At 45.8% G+C, this 24344-nt stretch overlaps 1 protein-coding gene across 1 annotated transcript in view; it reads left to right on the top strand.

The window, feature by feature from the left end:
- The window catches only part of clmpa (CXADR like membrane protein a), a 205849-nt gene extending 196161 nt beyond the window's left edge, over positions 1 to 9688 (top strand). The window contains exon 7 of the mRNA XM_072486663.1: positions 1551 to 9688. Coding sequence (XP_072342764.1) covers positions 1551 to 1827 — 277 coding nt within the window. The 3' untranslated portion in view covers positions 1828 to 9688. The remainder of the gene's footprint in view (positions 1 to 1550) is intronic.
- The last annotated feature ends 14656 nt before the right edge of the window (positions 9689 to 24344 follow it).

Raw genomic sequence — 24344 nt, 5'->3', positions numbered from 1 at the left:
CAGTTTTACAGGATTGTCCCTTCAGTCTGAGGCTGTGGCCTCGGGTTCTAGTTTTTCCCACTAGTGGAAACATCCTCTCCACGTCCACTCTATCTGGGCCTCTCAGTATCCTGTAAGTTTCAATAAGATGCCCCCTCATCCTTCTAAACTCCAACGAGTACAGGCCCAGAGTCCTCCACCGCTCCTGATATGGCAAGCTCTTCATTCCAGGGGCCATTCTTGTGAACCTCCTCTGGACCCTTTCCAAGGCCAGCACATCCACCCTTATACTCAGGGTCCAAAACTGCTCACATACTCCAAATAGGGTATGCCCAGAACCTTATTTTGCCCCAGAAGTACATCCTTGCACTTGTATACTAGCCCTCTCGCCATGAATGCTAACATTGCATTTGCCTTCCAAACTGCCGACTGAACTGCACATTGACCTTAAGAGAATCTTGAACTAAGACTCCTTAGTCCCTGTGTGCTGCTGATTTCCTGAGCCTTTTCCCATTTCAAAAATAGTTTATGCCTCCATTCTTTCTACCAAAGTGCATAACCTCACACTTTTCCACCTTTTATTCCATCTGCCACTTCTTTGCCCACTCTCCTAGCCTGTCCAAGTCCTCCTGCAGCCCACCCCCGCTTCATCAATACTACCTGTCCCTCTGTATATCTTTGTAAATTGCCGAATCGAAAGATGAGGTGGTGTTCTAAAGGTCCTTGACTTTCAATAATTCTCTCCACAGATGCTGCCTGTGGCGTTCTAGCATTTATTCCTATTAATTTCAGATTTCCTGCATCTGCAGCATTTTGCTTTTGTTGGACTTGAAACGTTCCCTGACTGAACCCATGTAGTAGTTTACGACTGACTGAGCCTTAGAACCAGCCAGTATAGATTCAGAATGACCGATTAACTGGGGAAGCCTGCCAATTATAAACCCACAACATTATCCTCCAGCTACAGGGTTGCACACTAGACAGATTGCAAAGAATTGCAATCCTGTCCCTCTTATACCACTTGCCCACCCTTTCCCTATAGCCCTGCATACCTTTTTCCTTCAGATGCTTTTTCTCATTCTCCAATGCGTGAATCTCCCTTTAACACACACTCAGACAGTGCATTCCAGGTCTAATGCGACATAAGAATGCTTTTTTTCACATCACTTTTAATTTTTAATGGAACACATCATCGCTGGTAGGAAGTGCTTCTTTGGAGTGTTTTTTTTAATGCACATCACACTCTCAAAGTGCTGGACCTCAGAGCAGCTACACCTGACATTTAAAGATGTCATATTTCTATTCAAAAATATTTTAAAAATACACAGGTCTTATTGTTACAAATTTAATTGAATCACCTCATTTATCTCACCGTTCCTCTCTATGAAGAGACCAGCATCCACACCTTTAACTTCACAACTCCGGAGCCTCAACATGGGGAATTTCAGGTGGCAACCAGCTCCAATGAACTGCCATCTCACGCAAACATGTGTTGTAAAGTCAGATTTGTTGTCTCTTTGCATTCTCAATTCAAACGTTGGTTTATGCTTTGTTGCTTTCTTTCATTGCAGGGAAGATGCTGAGGCACCAAAGGCGAAGCTCATCAATGCACAATCTTCAGTGGGGACAGGAAGCACAGGCTCTGGTTCCAGTTCAGTCAAGTCTGCCAAGAATGGAACCCCTTACCCCCAGCAGCCTCGAACTGGGGAGCGCAAGACACCCATTGCTTACACAACAGCAGAGGAAGCCAAGGTTGACCAGAGTGGGCCAAACCAGGCACATATGAAAAGAATGGGAGCAGTCCCTGTCATGATACCTGCCCAAACAAGGGCTTTTCAAACTGTGTGAGCATTGATTCGGAAGGGGAGATGCTTTATCAGCTTAGTGTATTGGGAAATTTTGTGACCGAAGTAAACAAATCAAGTCAAAGGCTGAAAGGTTTGCGCTTCTCTTCTCCCTTTCAATTTTCACATAAGCAAATGTTGACTTTAGATTTACCTCGTCACCTTCTCGTGTACTGATTTCATGAGGGAAAAACTCCAGAAAAAGGAGATTTCAATTGAACCAATGAATCTACGTTGTGCAACAAAGTTCTTCGGTAAGCTTCACTGACCTGTTCTTTCCCATTCTCTCACACGCGCACGCACACACGCACACACAAGAAAATGTTTCATTCCAACTTGAACTGAATTCTGTCAGAATTTGCTGCACCTCTGGAATGGTCAAATATGAGGGATATTTGTAACATATTGTTCAGAGCTCGGTAAGTGATACGTTATTTCAGACCACTATTGAACGCAAAGCGAAGAAGCTCAACATTGTATATATAACCTGTAGTGCTCTGACATGTGACCTGCTGCTGGTATTGATTTTGTAAATGTGCCCTGGAATACTCCAATGTGAACGTTTCTGCCAGGCCCAATCCCTCATTTGTTCCATACATGTTCCCAAGTCCAAGCCATATTGGCCATGTCTGATTTTGAAAAATCTTCTCTCCATTCCCCTATGTTTGCAGGCTATGCACACATAAAACACATACACAGCAAAAGACACCAATGGTGATTAACCTTTGAGCTGGGAATGTGTAATTAGCAGTTGAGTGCATTTTCATCCATTTGAAAATGGACAGACACATCACAGCACTGATATATCTTGATGTGGAGATGCCCAGGGTTGGACTGGGGTGGGCACAGTAATAATCGTTTATTGGCACAAATAGGCTTCAGTGAAGTTACTATGAAAAGCTCCTAGTCACCACATTCCACCGCCTGTTCACTAGCTTTCGGAGCGCAACTCCTTCATCAGGTGAGTGAAGTCTTCACTCACCTGATGAAGGAGCTGTGCTCCGGAAGCTAGTGAGTCCAAATAAACCTGTTGGACTTTAACCTGGTGTTGTAAGACTTCTTCCTGATATATCCTGACACAGCTCAGTAAAAGTGGCATTGGAGGATATTGGCTTCTGGTAAAATTCTGAAGGTAACAAATATTTAAATGAAACACTAATCTCTCTTCATGCCAAACAAGTACAGTTATGATGTTTAAGCACGTAGACAGATTGCACAAGCAAATAAGAAACCTTTGCTCATTTTTTACTCAACTTGTCAACGGTATAGAATCATAGAATTTACAGTGTAGAAAGAGGCCATTCGGTCCATCGAGTCTTCACCGGCGCTTACAAAGAGCACCCTACTCAAACCACATATCTACCCTATCCCCGTAACCCCAACTTAATTTTTTTTTTGGGACACTAAGGGCAATTTAACATGGCCAATCCACCTAACCCGCACATCTTTGGACCGTGGGAGGAAACCGGAGCACCCAGAGGAAACCCATGCAGACACGGGGAGAATGTGCAGACTCCGCACAGACAGTGACCCAGCTGGGAATCGAACCTGGGACAATCATGTGATTACTCTTCATAAGTCAAAAAAAAAATGTATAACACACTACATTGTACATTGCCTCATGATTAACTTTGAATATCTTTGATATTCATTGGTGAGTAATCATCAATAACACAATCTTAGCATGTGCTGCAAAAGCTTGTGATATCGCCAAATAGGACCATGAGTAGGTCATTCAGTCCAGCCAGCCTGTTTCACTCTTCAACTAGCCCTTGGCTGGTCTCTCGTTCAAATTCATGTCCCCACCTTTACTCCATGTCCCTTGACCTCCTGACCACTTTCGAATAGCTGGTCATAATTGGTCATATTGCTGCTTCAGAAGGTTTGATCTTAATCTGAATCCTAATTGTTCTGACTGGTCTATGATACTGTTACCTCACCGTCTCTCTCCTTCATCGCGGTGATGTTCTTCACTCTCTCAGTTTCATCTGGATTTCTCTTATATTTTAAAGTTGGCAGAGAATTTTTCCAAACAATTTGTCAAAACAGATGGTTTGACGTCATACTTTAAGAACTGTGAACAGGGATTACAAAGATTACGGTTCTTACTGCCAGCTGGATGTCAAGAAAGCTGGCTGGGAAATGGGTCTAACAGTTTACACTGATAAAAATGAGAAAGAAGATGGGTTCGTTTGAGTGACTTTTAAGATCTCAGCAAATAACCTGAGAAAATTAATTAGGCACCTGCGGCAAGATAGGATCTACCGTTTCACAACTTACTACATTCTTCCAGAGATTTGCATAATAATAATAATAACCTTTATTGTCACAAGTAGGCTTACATTAACACTGCAATGAAGTTACTGTGAAATCGCCATATTCTGGTGCCTGATAGGATACACGGAGGGAGAATTTAGAAAATCCAAATGACCTAACAGCACGTCTTTTGGGACTTGTGGGAGGAAACCGGAGCACCCGGAGGAAACCCATGCAGACACGGGGAGAACGTGCAGACTCCGCACAGACATTGACCCAAGCTGGGAATCGACTCTGGGACCCTGGCACTGTGAAGCAACAGTGCTAACCACTGTGCTACCGTGCCGCCCATTTGTGCATTCACAGATGATTATTTTTTAAAAAAATCTAACTGGTATCCAAGATCTTTTAGATGATTGATCTTTTCATGGTAGCCTGGGTAGAGCACATGAAGGCTCCACGAGAGCCAGTTCAAACTTGCAAAACGAGGCTATTTTCCTCAGAGTTAAAGCTGGTGCCCTTCTTCTTGAGATTGTTTTAAAGCTCCCACACTATTTCATTTAAACACACCCTTCTATTTCTTTTGTGCTTCAAATGCTTATCTAGTTTTTCCTTAAAGGCATCAACTTAATTTGCATCAACTGCTCTTTATGGTATAAAGCTCCACATTCTGACCACTCTCTTGGTAAGACTGTTTCTTTATTGGATTCATAATTGACTATCTTGTATTTATGGCCGACAATTTTGGACTCCTTTGCTAGCGCAAACATCTTTCCAATATCTACTCTATCAGACCCCTTTATTATTTTAGATTCCTCTATTAGGTGGTAAAATGTCCTTTAGGGAAGGAAATATGCAGTCCTTACCTGGTCTGGCTTATATAGTGACTCCAGACTCAGCAATGTGATTCACTCTTAAATGGCCTAGCAAGCCACTTAGTTCAAGGGAAATTAGGGATGGATGACAAATGCTGGCCTTGCCAGTGATGCCCACATTGCGTGAAGTATATATTTTTTAAATGCTGATGTAACATCAGCACTACTGTAACTGGCTTTAATTAGTTTCAATTACGCTCACAGAGAATTTACATTTCAGTAGAACTGTTAAGGGAAAACATCTGTTGACAGTATTGCATCTTAATCATGCAGCTACTTTCTGCTAACTTTATTATATACTTTTTACCTTAATAACATCAGTGAAAGAGAATCAAGTTTGTTGAGAGAGTGAGATTTTCACAACCAGTCCTATAATACCTGGAAGGAAATCTTCTCCCGATGGCTCTTGGGTAATAATCGATCATCATAAATCTGTTGTTCTTTCATTCCACTAGTGTTTAATCACTCTTTATACAATACTTTGCCCCAACGGTAAATTTCATTGTTATGTACATATGTTATATGTTGTTTTCAGCCTCCCCCAAAAAATCTGTACTTGATGGGAATTACGTTGCCCTCTGAAAAAAAGGGTGTTGCACTTCAACTTGTGTTGCCTCGGTCTTGGTAGAGATAATGGCTCAAAAAATCTTGTAAAAATGATAGTGAGGCTAATGATGCTTGCTGTTATTGATGTGCAAATACCACAGCAATTTCAGGTGCGGACAGATGTGCAATGAAGCACATAAATCCAGATGTCGCTGTCCTAGCTGTGTTGCTCTGCTGTTAACTTTTCGAAAATACCATTTCGATGACTGGCTCCCATTTAAATATATTGAGTAGTGAGAAGTTGTTGTATTTGCATGGTAAGATACATTTCAAACGTACTATGGAAAGTTAGGTCAATTTAGTTGAAGCCTGTGAAAACTCCGAATAGCCTGAAAGGCATTAATTACTGCCAGTTAACCTCTCTGGCACTGAAAGGAAACTATTATAGGTGAGGAGCTTCAATCCACTCCACTGTCCACTTCCTGGTTCAATTTGTGCGCTGTTCATTCCACAATCCTTCAATCTGATTGAACAGGGTAACAACTGGGGACCTCCTTAATCACTCAGGTGCAATATGCCCTTTAAAGAGTGTTGTACTCTTTTCATCTCATACTTCCAGCAGCTTTAGAGTATGGTGATAAAAGGGGATGGGAAGTCCAGCAACAGGCGGTGTCTTTGTCCTGCCACAGCAATTTCTAGCCCATAATGTGTGACGAATGAACAAATGGGCTGTGTGTACTAGATTTTAGAAAACAGGTTTCAGCTAATTACCTGAAGATGCCTGATCATTGACAATTACTTTTCATCTTTTACTCTTTGATGTTGCCTTAATGCAGAAAAGGCAGCCCAAGAATTCTTTGCATGAAAACAAACTGCATGAACCATGGTGCACGCTTTTATGTAATCACAGACATCTCTAAAGATTGGATGTGAGCATATGACAAAAATGCTTTGGTACAACACTGCAAAAAGACCTAGGAAGTACAGAATCCGCAACAGTAATGGACAGTGAATTCATATTCATCCAACATATGGGATATGGTGCAAGTTATTGGAATTCAGGGACATGGGCCAAGTATAGTTCAGAACCATTGTGCTCACGTCACTCACACAGTACGAACATCTTTCAAAGCAGATGTTGTCCACTTACTGAGATTCACCATGTAATTAACCAGGGAAAACTAATGTGCAGACATGTTTTATATTCTGTGTACCTACCCTCCCCATACTGCGAACGGACAATGAAAGGAAGTTTGCAAGGTAACATTCTGAAAAAATGTCTTAAATTATTTTTTATCAGACAACCAACTTGGTAAATGTGCACTCAAAATAAAAATGAGCAGATATTTCTCTATGCAACTAATCCAGTGCAACAGCATACTGGGGATATACCATTCTGATCAAAAGGGACACAAAAATCTAACCAGGATGCCTGATGCATGCAGACAATTTCAAACATTTTGTTTACTTCTATTTTTATATATATTTAAATAGTTAGAAACATTTGTGTTCATTATTCTGTAAATATTTGCTTAAATATTTTAAAAATACTGCCAAATTCCATCATTTTTGTTAATGAGAGGAAGTCTGAATGCATCACTTGATGACATTAGTTCTGAAACTATTGGCTCTTTGCCTTTCTCCAGCACAGCATTTTCTCTATTGCAACTTGGGGAGTTGCAGATTTTTATTGTGCCCAAAGTATAATTTAACCGAGTAACGTTGTGAAGGTTTGAACATTGGTTATGCAAATTTAACTCCTGACTCAAATTATTTACAGCCAAAGAAAGCGAGTGGAGATTTATTTGTTGCTGGGATCAGCTGTTACAGTGCAAAGTTCATTCATTTGATTTTTCTTGCTTCTAAATGGTGAAAATCATTTGACTGGCTGTGGTACAGAATGCCGTTAACCACTAGCAAGGTAGCTTACCTGCGAAAGATGTTTGTTTCAAACTTCAAACATCCTGAAATAAACTAGCAAAGGATTTGAGTTTTTTTTTAAAAGTAAAACTTTAAGTACATTTTGGGTTAAAAGGGAGAGAAAGAAATCTTTGTATATATCAAACACGACTTCTGTAAAGTGAAATATATTTAAATACGAGCTGCTTTAAATATTTAACGTTACGATAATCACAAAACACCAAACCATAATGTTGTTTAATTATCCAAAACTTTTTAGTGTTTAATCACTCAGCTGTGTACTTTGGAGGAAAGTTTTCACCATTTGTTTTTTGAAAATTAATTTTAGCTTTTGAAATGCGTTCTCTAAATGCCATCTTGGTCATGAGTTGTAAAAGCCTAATGGAAGTATGAAGTTCCATAGGTGTATAAAAAAAAACTGCTAAATCTAGACTTCACTTCCCATTTTTAAAGGCATTCTTTTCCATTCTTGAGCACACCACATGGTACAGAATTCCTCAGGCGTGAGGATTGGCAGGTGGTCTCAGTCACTATTGCTGATTAGGCAAATGGTGTACAACAGCACCAAAAGGTGCTTCTCATAAACTCGCTTCCTGCTTATGGTGAACATTGTGGCTTTTACCTGGTGCTCCCTCCAATCCCCCCACCAGGCCACCCAAACCTGCATGATGCAATCAATATCGGACACGTGAATCTAAATCCTACCCCTAGGTGGCAATGGTATGTTGAATACCTGAATTCCAAGAAATAATATAGGACTTTAAATTATCTAAAGTATACCAGCTGCCGCCATGTTAGTATGACACATGTTTACACTTGAATTTAAAATGTAACAGGTGGGGTAGCAGGGAAAGGTACGTTTAGCAAGTGTTAAATACTGAACAGCAGAGGTTAGAAAAAGTAAAAACTGCGATCACTGGAAATTTGAAATCCAAACAGAAAATAATGTAATGCACAGCAGGCCCAATGGTATTGGAAAAGAGAAGAGCCATGGACAAGTTGGCAGTCATGACCATTCTGACAAAAGGGTCTTTGTTCAATAAATAAACTTAGATTTTCTCTTTTTAATTGTCAACGAGTCTGCTCTGCATTTACGGAATTTGTATGTCTTTTATTTCCTGCAATGTAGACTGAAACATTTGAAGATTATAGCACTTCGAAAAACATTTGAGGATAAATGAATCCAATCTTTAAATATAGGGCAGGCGTTTTATGTGTATTTTATATTTTGTTCTTATTGTCCTTTTTGTTAATGAACGTTATACTGTGAGATTTCCGAACTGCAGTTTCCACACACCAGCTGTCCTTGACGGCTCTACGTTGACCAATTTACATACTGAGGGAAGATAATGAAATGCCTGTACAATCTGCAGCTAACTAGTCAGTCCAAATCTTGTAGCTAAAGCAGCTAGAGACTCATTAATGTGATTAAATAAAATCCGAACAGAACACTGTGCAAAAGTTACTCGGGAAACTGAAGCCAGCTTTCCTCAAGGCACCCAGGACCCTAGTTTAATTAATTGCAAGCTGTTGTTGGTAGAAAGAAATGGTACAAAAAGAATGTATTACATTGGACTAATACTTGGTGGCTAATTAAATGCCAGCATTCGTTTGTTTTGGAGATTCTTTTTTTTCAGTTCTCCTTTAATGACATTTCAAACTACATGTTTAACTGAGCACTGTAATAGTAACTTGCATCTGACTTTAGTGGAAAATATTCCAGTTAAGGTAAACATTTGAAATATAACACTCAATCGGTACTATAAATATTTTATTTGCCTAATGAACGAATAAGTGAGGATAATCTGACCATATTCTATCTTGCTGCAGAAAACGATGACTCGGTTGTGAAAAATGGTCATATAGTGGATCGGTTAAGGAAATTGTTAGGAAATTGAAAGGTAATTATCCCATCAAATAAAATCACTGAAACATTAAAAGGTATAGAAAAATTTCAGTAACTATTGCACTCTGTGTTACTTCATTGCCTTTTGAACTATTTGTTTGAAACATCTGCTCCAAAATCAGTAAAATTAAAAGCATCCACAAGGGATCATCTTTAAACTGTCGAGCACAATGCATGCTCACATTTCAATGCATAGTATGACATGAAAGACGTAACACTGTATACTGGATAATGCAGCACATATTAATGTAAAGAGTTTTTCATTTCAACTGCAAATATATATTTTTATAATTTACCACAGCATTTCCTGGTTTGGATGTTGTAATATTCTCAGTAAAATAATAAACATGATTCATCTTCTGCTTCTGTTTTTCTGTACTTTCTGCTCAGGCTTCTGTTGTGGAGCAAAATATTCATCGATGTGTAAAGATAAAGGAGTGCGAGTGATGTATTGAGACTGATGTATAAAGAGTAACAGTTCTCAAGATGGGATTGCTGATATTTAATTCTTGGTCTGCACGAAGATAGCAGATCTCAGATGATGACTGCGAGAGTATTACCACTGGCTTCGTTATCACAGGAAAGCTTAGCTAAGTTAGTGGGCGGGATTCTCCCAGCCCGGAGCCGGGCCAGAGAATCCCCGCAACCGGGCCACGCCACCCCGACACTAGCACGCGTTGGTGCCAGCGCGTTTGGCGCGGCGCCGGTTGGTCTGCCGGTTCTCCGGCCCGAATGGGTCGAGCAGCCGCTCTAAAAAGGCAGAGTCCCGCCGGCGCCGTCCACACCTAGTCGCAGCCGGCAGGAACGCTGCGCGCAGGGTCGGGGGGTGGTCTGTGGTGGGAGGGGGGCTCCGACCCCAGGGGGGGTGGCCTCCGATGGGGATTGGCCTGCGATCGGGGCCCACCAATCGGCGGGCCGGCCTCTCGCTCCCCGGGCCTATTTTCTTCCGTGCCGCCCCCTGAACTCCTGCGCCATGTTGCGTCGGGGCTGGCGCATTCAGGGAGGCCACCGCGCATGCACGGGTTGGCGCAACTGTGCATGCGCGAATCCTGCGGCACACAGTTTGCACCGAGATGGGAGGCTGGAGCGGCCTGAACCATTCCAGCGCCGTGCTGGCCCCCTGTCGGGGCCAGAATCGGTACTCCCAGCGGCCTGTTCACGCCGGCGTGAAACGCGACTGCGTTTTCGACGGCGTGGACACTCTGCCACCGAATGGGAAAATCCCGCCCCCTATTTCAGTTTGCTGTTCAGTTATTTAAACTGGAAAGTGGATGTCTGTGGTTTATGTGAGAACAAAATTGAGCTGTGATACATTGTCGTCCTTTCTCCCGATGTTAAATATCACCCAATCACTCATTTTCCAATCACATACAGGAAGAGCAGTGTTGAAGATAGCTGGAAATGTACCTCAATGTGAGTACCTTCAAGAAGAAGAGGACACAACTGGAAGGAAACAGATCGATTACTTCAATACCTCCCTTTTGAGTACAGATAACATTGGAAATAACATTGGATGCTTTTAATATGTTGGGTAGTCTGCTGTAAGTACCGAGGTATTATGTAAACAGACTGGGTTGAAAGAAAGGACACATTTGAGCATGGGAGGCAGTGCCGAGAAGTGGCAAAAGGCCGTGCCTGGCACCCAGATTCTGAGGAAAGGTTGGAGAGACTTATCACTTAGAGGCAAGTAGGATTTTAAATAGTATGGAAAAGGCTAATCCACAACAGATTTTTAAAATTTAGAGTACCCAAGTCTTTTTTTCCCAATTAAGGGGAAATTTTGCGTGGCCAATCCACCTACTATGCACATCTTTGGGTTGTGTGGGTGAGACCCACACAGAAACTGGGAGAATGTGCAAACTCCACACGGACAGTAACCCCGAGTCCGGAATCGAACCCCGGTCCTAGGTGCTGTGAGACAGCAGTGCTAACCACTGCGCTACTGTGCCGCTCCAATCTACAACAGTACCTTTCTACCCAGTGCCATGAATCTGCCTGGACAGATTAGACAGTAATCAAAGGGCCTCATTCGGTATGGGTCTTTCCCGGTTATGAGGTTTGAACGACAGTTTAGTCAAGTGTGAATAGTTTATGGAGGAAAAACAGATTATATGCGATGGGGAAGGTCCCTGAGATATGCATATGTTAATGTACAGTCAACGAGGTTGATGAGGGCATAATCAAAGAACAACAAAGGTATAATTGACCAATCTCTGAGAAGGAAGGGAGGCAGTTTCCATCTAGCAGTCTCAGAAAGCGGACAGGCCAGTTTCCAGCCACCAAGCCTGAAGGTCAAGTTTACAGCAAACAAGCTTCTAAGTCTTAGAGCCAAGGCAGTGAACAGCAGTTTAAAAAAATCTTCACTGGAACAGGAAAAGACGGCTCCCAGATTTGCGCATCATCCCTGTATCATGTGGTAACTATTGCTGGTTATTCAATTTCGATGTTGTTTGGGGAACAGGGGAAGTCTTACAGAGTTCAGGTAATGCAGATATATTTGGTAACAAGGGGTATGCGTTTAGTGATTATTACATCTTAACTGCGTGAGAATAGAGTTGTCCTGTTTGTGTGCATTTGTCTTTTCTTTAATAAATTGTCTTTAATTTTTACACAATGGCCGGGCTATTTATTTTCACTAGGGTTTCACTTGTTCCCTCACACCAAAACAAAACTATACATGTTCCAAGTTGGGATACCCTCGCAGATAATACCAGCATGTTTCGTGACAGAAACTTGGGGCCTCCTTTCTGGGGTCTTAAAAAGACTTAATTGCTTGGGTGTAGGGAATTTAGGGGCGGGATTCTCCACTCCCGCGCCGACATGCCCACGCCGTCGTGAACGCCGTTGAGGTTCACGACGGCGTGAAACGGCCCCTATCCCGACCGATTCAGGGCCCGATAATGGGCTAGGATCGGGGCCGCGTCATCTACACGCGCCAGGCCTTGTCGCCGCGTAAAGGCGGCGCCGCATACATGACGCGGCTGGCGCCGCATAACTGGCGTCACCCGCGCATGCGTGGTCGCCGAGTCCGCCCCGCAAGAAGATGGCGGATGGATCTTGCGGGGCCACGGAAGGAAGGAGGTCCTCCTTCAGAGAGGACGGCCCAACGATCGGTGGGCACCGATCGTGGGCCATCCCAAATTTGAGGTACCTCCCGGTGCAGGATCCCCCCCCCCCGCAGGCTGCCCCCCCAGCGTTCCCGTGCTGTTCCCGGCGGCAGCGACCAGGTGTGGACGGCGCCGGGGGGAACCCGCCGTTTTGGCTTGGCCGCTCGGCCCATCGGGCCGGAGAATAGCGGGTGTGCCGGAGAATCGCCATTTTGGGTGTCTCCGGCGATTCTCCGGCCCGCGGAACTCGACGGGGCCGTTCCCGCCGCTTAGGAGAATCGCGGGAGGGCGTCGGACCGGCGTCCCGGGAAGTTTTGGCGGCCCAGGCGATTCTCCCAACCGGCGTGGGAGTGGAGAATCTCGCCCCTTGACTTTTGAATACAATGAGAGCGAGAAACAAGTATAAATAAGTAAGAACGTGTTATATTAAGTAAGAATGGCTGTAAGCTGTAATTGAGTAAGAACAGCCTTAAGTAAGAAGGCTGCAGAATATGGCTCTTGAACTAGCTCAATCTTATCTGAATGTAGACTGTAACTGTGACAAGTTTGAAAAGTGTGCCTAAAACCAAATTGATGGGAGCGACAAATAAATTGGAAGTAGGCTTATAAGCTAAGGAGGCTGAAAAAATTGAAAGGCTAGCAATACATATAAATAAACGAGAGGGGTTAGCCGGACACATCTTTTCGAGAAGTGAGGATTTAGTATTAGCGAAACTGCAATTACAAAGAGGCGTAGAAATGACGAAGTCAGGGATGCAGAAAAAGCGAGAAGGAGCACGTTTCGATGAGAACGAGAAGAGAGAGAGCTTTAAAGGGAAATGGAGAAAGTCGCATTGGAAGAAAGAGAAAGAAAGAGATTTCCAACTTTGCACACAGGCAGCAGTAACTGAAAAGTCAGAGCAGACGGCAGAGGAAGGTGATTCTAGAAGAGAACCTCGTGGGGAGATGTTCCGGTATGTACAAGCTCTACCAAAATTCGACGAGAGAAAAGCCAAAACATTTTTTGTGCTTTTGATAAATTAGCGAAACAGTTGAGATTGCCACAAGATTGTTCGACCCTACTCTTACAGGCTAAACTTGTGGGTAGGGCTGGTGAAGTCTATGCATCCTTGTGGTGAACCACTGTATTATGGGATGTAAGGTAGGACCTGCACTACAGGTTCGTCGGTAGCCCCTGCCGGCTGGCTCCGCCCACTAAGATCTGTATAAATATGCGTGACCTCCATTGCCCTGCCATTTCGCCAGCTGCAGCAGGAGGCCACGCATCTGACTGCAATAAAGCCATAGTTGTACCCAATCTGCGTCTTTGTGCAATTGATTGCGCAACAATTTATTGCAGTCAGATCTTTCCACAGAATGGATATCAGAATCAAACCAGATCGCCTGCAGCTGGATCCACACTTGCCCGATGCCAGAAAAGACTTCACTCACTGGCTAGCCTGTTTTGAGGCCTACATCAATGCTGCAGACCCCGCGCCAACGGAGGCTCAGAAGATAAACGTCCTGTACTCCAGACTGAGCTCCAGCATGTTCCGTTGATCCAAGACGCCTCGAATTACGCGAAAGCAATGGCACTCCTTAAAGAACACTATGCTCAAAGGACAAACACGCTCTTTGCCAGACATGTACTCGCCACCCGCTCGCAACTACCTGGTGAGTCCATCGAAGACTTCTGGCGCACCCTAATTCCACTCGTCTGGGACTGTGACTGTCAGGCCGTTACAGCCATTGAACACGCTAATCTCCTCATGCGCGATGCTTTAGTGATGGGGATTGCGTCGGACCGCATCCGAGAACGATTACTGGAAGGGGCCACGCTCGAACTAGCGGGGACGAAAACCTTGGCGCTCTCTATGATGGTCGCATCCCGTAATGTACAGTCTTACCCCTCCCGCCACGCTGCCCACCCTTCTACCTCTTCCTACCCCTCCTGGACCCCGCCGACGTCCTCCTCAGCTGGGGCCCTGCCTTCTCAATACGCCTGCGCCGCACGCCGATCTGCACACCCCGGGGGTCCCCGCTGCTACTTCTGTGGTCAGCAGAAGCACCCCCACCAACACTGCCCGGTCCTCACTGCTGTTTGTAAATCCTGCAGTAAGAAGGGCCACTTCGCGGCTGTGTCCCAGGCCCGCACAGTCGCTGCGATCGCGCCCGCTATCGCCCCCTCCCCCATGCCAAATGCACAATGGGAGCTGCCATCTTCTCCTCCCGGGGCCATGTGCGACCAATGGGCGCCACCATCTTGTCCCCCTTCCACCACGTGCGCCCCATGGGCTCCGCCACCTTGTCCCGACCCCGCAATGTGCGCACCATAGGCGCCGCCATTTTGTTCCCCACAGGATCTCCGGTCATCCCGAGATCGGAACCGCACACGCTTGCCTTCCGAAGCATCCGACGACTACTCGCAGCTCATTTCGATGACACTGGACCAATCTTGCCCACACAACCTCGCCACCGTGTCGGCGACGGTGAAAATCAACTGCCACGCGACCTCGTGCCTGCTGGACTCCGGGAGCACCGAAAGCTTCGTACACCCAGATATGGTAAGGCGCTGCTCCCTCGCGGTCCATCCTGCCAATCAAAGGATCTCCCTAGCCTCCGGATCCCACTCCGTCCCGAGCCGAGGCTTCTGTACAGTCACCATCACTGTCCAAGGCGTAGAATTTAGTAACTTCCGCCTCTATGTCCTTCCTAATCTCTGCGCTGCACTCTTGTTGGGCCTGGACTTCCAGTGCAATCTCCAGAGCCTCACCCTCAAATTTGGTGGGCCCCTAGCCCCCTTACCGTTTAAGCCCTAGCGACCCTCAAGGTCGATTCCCCCTCCCTTATTGCCAATCTAACTGCGGATTGCAAGCCCGTCGCCACCAGGAGCAGACGGTACAGCACCTTCATCAGGTCCGAAGTCCAGGGGCCGCTTAACGAGGGTATTATCGAGGCCAGCAACAGCACCTGGACAGCCCAAGTGGTAGTGGTTAAAACTGGGGATAAACACAGGATGGTCGTGGACTACAGCCAGACCATCAATCATTACACGCAGCTCGACGTGTACCCCCTCCCACGCATATCTGATATGGTCAATCAGATTGCGCAGTACCGGGTCTTCTCAACAATTGACCTGAAATCCGCCTACCACCAGCTCCCCATCCGGAAGTCGGACCGTCCATACACTGCCTTCGAGGCGGACGGTCGGCTCTATCACTTCATTAGGGTCCCTTTTGGCGTCACAAACGGGGTCTCGGTCTTCCAAAGGGAAGTGGACCAAATGGTCAACCAGTACGGTTTGCGGGCCACCTTTCCGTACTTAGATAATGTCACCATCTGCGGCCATGACCAGCAGGACCACGATGCCAACCTCTATAAATTCCTCCACACTGCCACTCTTCTCAACCTGACCTATAACAAAGAGAAGTGTGTGTTCAACACGACCCGGTTAGCCATTCTCGGCTATGTAGTCCAAAATGGACTTTTCGGGGCCGACCCCGACCGCATGCGCCTCCTCATGGAGCTCCCCCTCCCCCATTGCCCCAAGGCCCTCAAATGCTACCTGGGGTTCTTTTCCTACTATGCCCAGTGGGTCCCAAACTATGCAGACAAGGCCCGCCCACTCATTCAGTCCACCCAATTCCCTCTCGCGGCCGAGGCACAACACGCTTTCGCCCGCATCAGAGCAGACATCGCCAAGGCCGGGATGTGCACAGTGGACGAGTCACTGCCTTTCCAAGTAGAAAGCAACGCTTCAGACGTCGCCCTTGCCGCCACTCTAAACCAGGCAGGCAGACCCGTGGCATTCTTTTTCCGTACCCTTCATGCACTCATCCATCGAAAAGGAGGCCCAAGCTATCGTTGAAGCTGTACGGCATTGGAGGCATTACCTGGCCGGTAAGAGATTCACTCTCCTCACTGACCAAAGGTCGGTAGCCTTCATGTTCAATAACACACAGTGGGGCAAGCTCAAAAATGATAAAATCTTGCGGTGGAGAATCGAGCTCTCCACCTATAATTACGACATTTTGTATCGCCCCGGTAAACTCAACGAGCCCCCAGACGCCCTCTCCCGAGGTACATGTGCCAGTGCACAAGTAGACCAACTCCGGGCCCTACACGACAGCCTTTGTCACCCGGGGGTCACTCGATTGTACCATCTGGTCAAAGCTCGCAATCTGCCCTACTCCTTCGAGGAAGTAAGGACAGTCACCAGGGACTGCCAGGTCTGTGCGGAGTGCAAGCCGCACTTCTACCGGCCGGACCGTGCACGCCTGGTGAAGGCATCCCGCCCCTTTGAACGCCTCAGCGTGGATTTCAAAGGGCCCCTCCCCTCCACCGACCGTAACACGTGCATTCTCAGTGTTGTCGATTCCCCTTCGCCATCCCATGCCCCGATATGACGTCTGCCACTGTCATCAAGGCCCTCAACACCATCTTCACTCTGTTCGGTTTTCCCACCTACATCTGCAGTGACAGGGGATCCTCATTCATGAGCGATGAGCTGCGTCAGTTCCTGCTCAGCAGGGGTATCGCCTCGAACAGGACAACCAGCTACAACCCCTGGGGAAACTGGCAAGTAGAACAGGAGAATGGGACGGTTGGAGGGCCGTTCAGCTGGCCCTATGGTCCAGGAACCTCCCAGCCTCTCGCTGGCAGGAGGTCCTCCCTGACGCTCTACACTCCGTCCGGTCACTATTGTGCACCGCCACTAATACCACACCCCATGAACGTGTCTTTACCTTCCCCAGGAAGTCCACATCCGGGGTGTCGCTCCCGACTTGGCTCGCCGCTCCAGGACCGGTCCTTCTCCATAGGCACGTCCGACTCCACAAGGCGGACCCCTTGGTGGACAGGGTTCACCTCCTCCACGCCAACCCCCAATTTGCCTATGTGGCATACGATGGCCACCAAGATACTGTCTCACTGAGGGACCTGGCACCGTCAGGTTCCACCCCAACACACTCCCCCACCCATGCACCCCCCCCCCCTCCCACCACGCCGCCAACATTGACCCCACCAGACCAACCCCTCCCCTCCCCTTCCCGCACAAGAGGACGAAGAGGATTTTGGCACACTCCCGGAGTTCCCTGATGACTGGCCAGCATCAGCAGCACCACCTCCGCCATCGGTGCCACCTCCACCACCGCCAGCACCGACTTCGCCGCCACCGTTACGCCGCTCCCAACGAAGCACCAAAGCACCGTGAACCTTTGACGGACTCCAGACCGTCAACATGGACTTTTCTTTTTTTCTTCCTTGTTTTCCCCATTCTTAACACTGCACATAATTGCACTATGTGTATATAGTTTCACATCACCCCCGCCGGACTCATTTTAACAGGGGGTGAATGTGGTGAACCACTGTATTATGGGATGTAAGGTAGGACTTGCACTACAGGTTCGCCAGTAGCCCCTGCTGGCTGGCTCCGCCCACTAAGATCTGTATAAATATGCGTGACCTCCATTGCCCTGCCATTTCACCAGCTGCAGCAGGAGGCCACGCATCTGACTGCAATAAAGCCACAGTTGTACCCAATCTGCGTCTTTGTGCAATTGATTGCGCATCAATCCTTATCTGAGAAAAGGTCTGAAGACTATGAGACAATGAAGAAAGCTATATGAGGGGCACGAGAGCTAGTACTGGAGGCCTACAGATAGATATTTAGAGTTGTAAGAAAACATGCGGAACCAACTTGCCTTGAATTCAAAAAGGTGAAGCAAAGTCATTTTGATAGGTTGGTAAGGGCCTTGAAGATAGGAGAAACTTATGGAGCTATTCAAGAGATAATATCGATAGAGGATAATATCAATAGAGGAAAGCCTACCATGACTAAATCTCATGTTGAGGACCTGAACGTTAGAACTGCCAGACAAGCAACGGAGCTTGCGGACGACTATGAGCTTGTTCACAGACCAAAGCCCTTCTTTAGACCCAATTTTAAATCAGAGAAAGTTAGAACTTGAGAAGATGCAAGTGAGGGTAGGTCAGCCAGAGAAGGAGTGGTCGGAAACTCAAACGAGGCCTCAAAATACAACAGAGTCTGTTGAAGGGGTGAGAGGTATAAAAGAGGTTAGATGTTTTCATTGTAATAAACTGGGCCACATCAAATCACTGTGCTGGAGATTAAACAGGCGGCTGCAGGCTATTACAAATCTTAACATTGGAAATATGAAATTAGAGGCTGGAGAACAGGAAAAGCAAGTAGGATTTGCGCATGCTGTAAAGGAACAGCCAATAGGAGGGAACATTTGGGGCAGAGTGACATGTTTAAAGAATTTGTTAGGCAGGGTAAAAAAATTCCATATGGACAGAATCAAAGGGGAAATAATATTAAAATGTTACGAGATACAGGTGCAAGTCGATCTCTAATCCCTGTTGTGGGATAAAGACATTTGTTGTCCAGAAGGGATATGAAAAGAAACGCTGCTGATCAGCAGCATTCGTGGAAAAAGGAAATAAATTCCTTTTGTGAAAGTTAGCTTACAGAGTAGCTTAAAGACAGGGGTAGTGGTAAGCATGGTAGAAACCTTGTCCATTGCAGGCATTCAATTCATTCTTGGGAATGATATTGCAGGATCCCAGATGGTAACGATGCCAACTGTAGTCGAATAGCCAATAGAGAATCATACCACAGAGAAATTATAAACAAACCCCCCTGTAGTATTTCTGGATTACCGGTGATGTAATCAGAGGCTCATAAACAAGATGCGAGCCCAGGGTCAGACCAGTGAGATCAGGTTACATGATGTAAATTTTAGCCAGCTGAATGACAATGAGACAGACACAGAAATTGAGGCAAATGTATTCAATTGAAAGAGGTTGGTTGAATTACAACCCAGTGACTCAAAGGTAACAGATTTAAAGACATCCCAGCAGGAAGTAAAAGCCAGGGCTTATACGAAGGCCCAGACTCAAGAGTTTTAAAACTAGAGAGAGTGCTCTTGTTGTTAACCATGTCAGGCGCATCCCTGAAAGCTAGAATGAGTGGGCCGTGGTACATTGAAAGGAAAGTAAGTGAGGAAAACTAGCTGTTGCACCCCAGATAGAACAAATCACACAGTGTCTCAAGTGAACATTTTTTAAAAGTCTTGGGTTAGAAGGAGATGAGAGCAAGCAGGACTTGTTAGTAATGAAGCAGGGGGAAGATGAGTGGTCAAATTCTAACAGTGACTTCCCTATAATGCAGGTGAACACTGAGGAAGTACTGGAACATTTAATTCAGTGGTTATGTTATCTCCCAGATTAGAGCACCTGGAGCAAACTGACAGTTAAAGCAGTCTTTTAAATGTATACATAGAAGATAGGAGCAGGAGGAGGCCTTTTGGCCCTTCGAGCCTACTCTGCCATTTATCACAATCATGGCTGATCATCCAACTCAATAGCCTAATCCTGCTTTCGCCCCATAACCTTTGATCCCATTCGCCCCAAGTGCGATATCTAGCCGTCTCTTGAATATATTGACGGGACTAACCTAGGTATAACGGCGTTAGCAGTGCATGCCACAGGAGGATGCAGTTCCAGTCAAACAACATCCATTTAGGCTAAATACAGCTAAGTTATCGCATGTACTGAAGGCAATTGGGTATATGTTCAGGACTGATGTAATTGAATTGAGTTCCAGTGACTGGAGCTCCCCTATTGTAATGGTGCCCGAACCAAATGAAATCCAGAGATTATGCGTGGACTACAGGTGGAGGAATGCCATAAACCAGAGGGACTTGTTTCATATTCCACGTTTGGAAGACGGCTTCAAAAGCGTTGGATGGTCGCAATTCATCACCCACATACCCTTGCTTAAGGGCTATGGGCAAGCACTTCTGACTGGAAAGGGCTTTTCACAGTAACTTAATTGCAATATTAATATAAGCCTACTTGTGACAATAAAGATTATTATTATAAAGGCGATCGCCGTTTGTGTGACACCCCAAGGACTGTATCAATACAAAGCGAAGGAATTGAGGAGGAATAATACTCCCACCACTGTTCAAAGGTCACAAACAGAGCGATTTGAGGATGGCGTCACTGTGCCGTATACAGTAATGACTTATTGATGCTGAACCAGAAGTGAGAAGCGCACCTATACCACATAGAGGAGCTGTTTGACCGCTTAGACAAAGCCAAACTTGTTTGGAACTGAGCGTAAAGCAAATTTGTTCAGGTCCAAACTTTCATATCTTGGACATAGAGTGAGACTTGGTCAAATGGCACTATGAGATACAAAGATACAAGCCATGTGGGGATTCCTGGAACTCACCCCCAGAAAAGAGACTTCAAGTCTGGGACTGGTGTTACAGCATTTTGCGATTTATGTTGGCAGCAAGCCAGCAGCGATAATAAGGACCACAACCGTTACAAACATTTGGAGAAATTTCAAAATTGGATCATTCGATGGAGTTTGCTATTGCAGCCGTGTAACTTAAAAAATCTTACATGTGGCCTGGAGGGAAAACGTCATTGTGGACGCTTTATCCAGAGTAAAAAAAGAATTTGGGAACAGCGGGAAATTTTCTGGGATATTTTTCTGTTTATTCGTGCTTTTGAATTTTGTAATATTTAATAAGATGGAACTAAAAAGGGACAGGTGGAGAAATGAAATGTTTCTCAAATTAAAACTTCATTTTTAAAAAGGGGTGGGGCATGGAATGAATCTGCCTGGAGACAGCATAGACAGTATTCAAAGAGCCTCAATTTGTATGTGTCTCTCCTGGTAACGAGTTTAAAATGGCAGTTTAGATAATAATCAAGTGAAAATACCTTGTGGAGAAGAAACATATTGTAGATGAGTGGGAAGATTCCTGAGATATACATATGTTAATGTATAGTCAAAGAAGTTGATGGGGGCAGGCAGCCGAATACACAGAAAGCATAATAAAAAACCATAACGGTATAATTGACGAGTCCTTGAGAAGGATGGGGAGGGAGGGGGGGTCTCTGCTATGGTCATACCATCACTACCTCTTACCTGATGTAAGAGTCACTATGAGGCATTGTCTGTGATGAGGATTGGTGGAGGGGGTCGGGTCACCATCATGCGTGCGTACGGTGGGGGTTGACCAGTAATTCCTACGGTGGGGGGGCGGAAGGTACCCCCTACCCGCTAATGGGGGAGGGGTGAAATTTGAAATGTGGGAGGGAACGGTTCAGCCGCTGGACCTCGGTATCAAGCTGTCCACCCAAAATGTTGGTCTGATACCGGGATTCCGAATGCTCTCCTCCATGCATAAATTAGCATGGCAGGGGAGAGGGAGGGAAACACTCCTGGGCGCCGCTCCTATAGCCAGCCCAGACCAGAGGCGATTCTACTCCGGTGGAAGGACTTTATCTCCGAAACAGAGAATCCAGTCCTTTGTTTACTATTCCTTGAATTCTTCGGAACAATACCTCAGTTCCTTGTTCACTTAACTCCAGGCTTTTAAAATGGTCCTTCTGTCCCAATTCCCTGGTTGTTTGGACTGTACCTTGTTCCTTAGGAAGTCGACATCTTTGCAATCCCTTGGCCTGTCCCGCTTCACCTGGCAGTGTTGAGAGCTGATCACTCCTCAGTGACCTGGCTCCAACTGCTCTGGCTTCCAGTTAAAACTAAGAAAAAGGAAAGCCCTTCCCTCTGGAGGTGGCCTCCCATTGCTAAGCACTGACTCACTTCCATTTATTGTTCACACCGTAGCGCTCTCTAAGCACAATAGAACACAAATGGAACTTAACCAATCCCCGCACATACAAACATCGTTGTCCAGCATGAATCTAACTCTAGGTTTTATACTGCCAGGCACAGAAACGTTAAATTAAATACACCTAAAACAATAGCTTATTTCTAATGTTTACCAATACAAATAAAAAATCCCTTAGAAACCTTGGTTTTCCTAATAGTATATGGACTTTCAAGTGGCAACACGAATAGGAAATTGGTTAAGAGTAAGCAGCGAGTTAGTGGGGAATGGTGGCTTCTCAGATTGGAGAAAATTAAACTGTGATGTTCCCCCTGGGGTCGGCATTAGGATCACTGGCCTTATTGATATATGTAAATGACCTAGACTCGGGTAGACAAGACATAATTTCAAAGTTTACAAATGACAGAAAACTGAAAAAGGTAGTATACATCGAAGATTATAGCAACAGACTTCAGGAAGACATGGACACACTGGTGACATGGGAAGACACATTACGGATGAAATTTAACATTGGGATTTTGAAGTGTTGCATTTTGGAAGGAAGATTGAGGAGTGGTAATATAAACAAAATGGTACATCCTGGATGCAGGAACAGAGAGACATGGGTTTGCAGACAGAACTTTGATGGCACCATGACAAGATGATATAGCTGCTAAAGAGTACAGGGCCCATCACTTTATAAGTCACTGGTCAGGCCTCAGCTAGAGGATTTGTCCAATTTTGGTCACCACGTTTTAGGGAGGATGTCAAGGCCTTGGAGAGGGTGAAGAGGAGAATTAATAGAATGGTACCAGGACTAAGGGTCCTCAGTTACACAGAGAGATTAGAGAAGCTGGGATTGTTCTCTTTAAGGCAGCGATGATTGGAGAGATTGATAGAGGTGTTCAAAATCAGGGAGCATTTTGTTGAGTAAATAAGGAGAAGTTGTTTCCAGTGGCAGATGGATCAGTACCAGATTAATCATAATTAGCAAAAGAGCCAGTGCTAGATGAGCATTTTTGCACAACTGGTTATTATGATCTGGAATGCACAGCCTGAGAGAATGGTGGAAGGAGATGCAATGATAACTTTCAAAAGGAAATTGGATAAATAACCAAAAGTGAAAAAATTCCTGCTTTAATAATAGATATAGGGAAAAGAGGAGTGTGGATTAAATCAAGAGCTCCAGCAAAGAACTGACACAGGATCATTGCGCTGAAAGGCCTTCCTCTGTGCTGCAAGAGTCTATGAACGACTTAAATGTCCCCCCTCATCGAAAAGCATTTAATTATTTGTGATGAGATTCTTGATTTATTTGTGCTTCCGTAATGGAAAATTACATCTATGCTCTTGAATATTAATATTGTACATTGATTCACAGAATTCATGTCCAAGTGGGAGATGCTTTTCCTGCACTGCAGTTTCACACAAATGGATAATGGTAGCAGAATCTTCAATTTTTATTTACATAAATCTCAGTTTTTAGGCCAGTTCTGCTCCTGCTAAATATTTTGGGATCTAGACCATCCTGACTTCACAAAAAAACTCTAATTATGTCTCATCAGGTCTTAAAGGCATACCAATGCGCTTTATGTACCCGAATTATGTCTAAATACAATCACAATTGTCAGGTGGGTAAAAATGGCAGATAACTTTTGTGCAGCAAGGAGTCAGAATCAGGAAAAGCGGGCGGGATTCTCCACTCCCGCGGCGAATTCGCTGCGCCGTCGTGAACGGCGTCGAGGTTCACGACGGCGCGAAACGGCCCCAGTCCTGACCGATTCAGGCCCTGACAATGGGCTAGGATCGGGGCCGCGTCATCTACATGCGCCAGGCCTTGTCGCCCGTGTAAAAGCGGCGCCGCATAGAAGACGCGGCCAGCGCCGCATAACGGGCGTCATCCGCGCATGTGCGGGTTGGCCGGCGCCAACCCGCGCATGCGTGGTTGCCGTCCTCTCTAAGTCCGCCCCGCAAGAAGATGTCTGACGGATCTTGCAGGGCCGCGGAAGGAAGGAGGTCCTCCTTCAGAGAGGACGGCCCGACGATCGGTGGGCACCGATCGTGGGCCACCCCACATCTGAGGTCCCCCCCGGTGCAGGATCCCCCCTCGCCCCCCCGCAGGCGGCCCCCCCAGCGTTCACGCACCGCTCACGACTGCAGCAACCAGGTGTGGACGGCGCCGCGGGGAACCCGCCGTTTTGGCCTGGCCGCTCGGCCCATCCGGGCCTCAGAATAGCGGGGGTGTCGGAGAATCGCCATTTTGGGTGTCTCCGGCGATT

This window comes from Scyliorhinus torazame, chromosome 21 (assembly GCF_047496885.1).
Source record: "Scyliorhinus torazame isolate Kashiwa2021f chromosome 21, sScyTor2.1, whole genome shotgun sequence".
Lineage (NCBI taxonomy): Eukaryota > Metazoa > Chordata > Chondrichthyes > Carcharhiniformes > Scyliorhinidae > Scyliorhinus > Scyliorhinus torazame.
The sequence above is the reverse complement of the archived record's forward strand: the minus strand, read 5'-3'. Positions and strand labels throughout refer to the sequence as shown.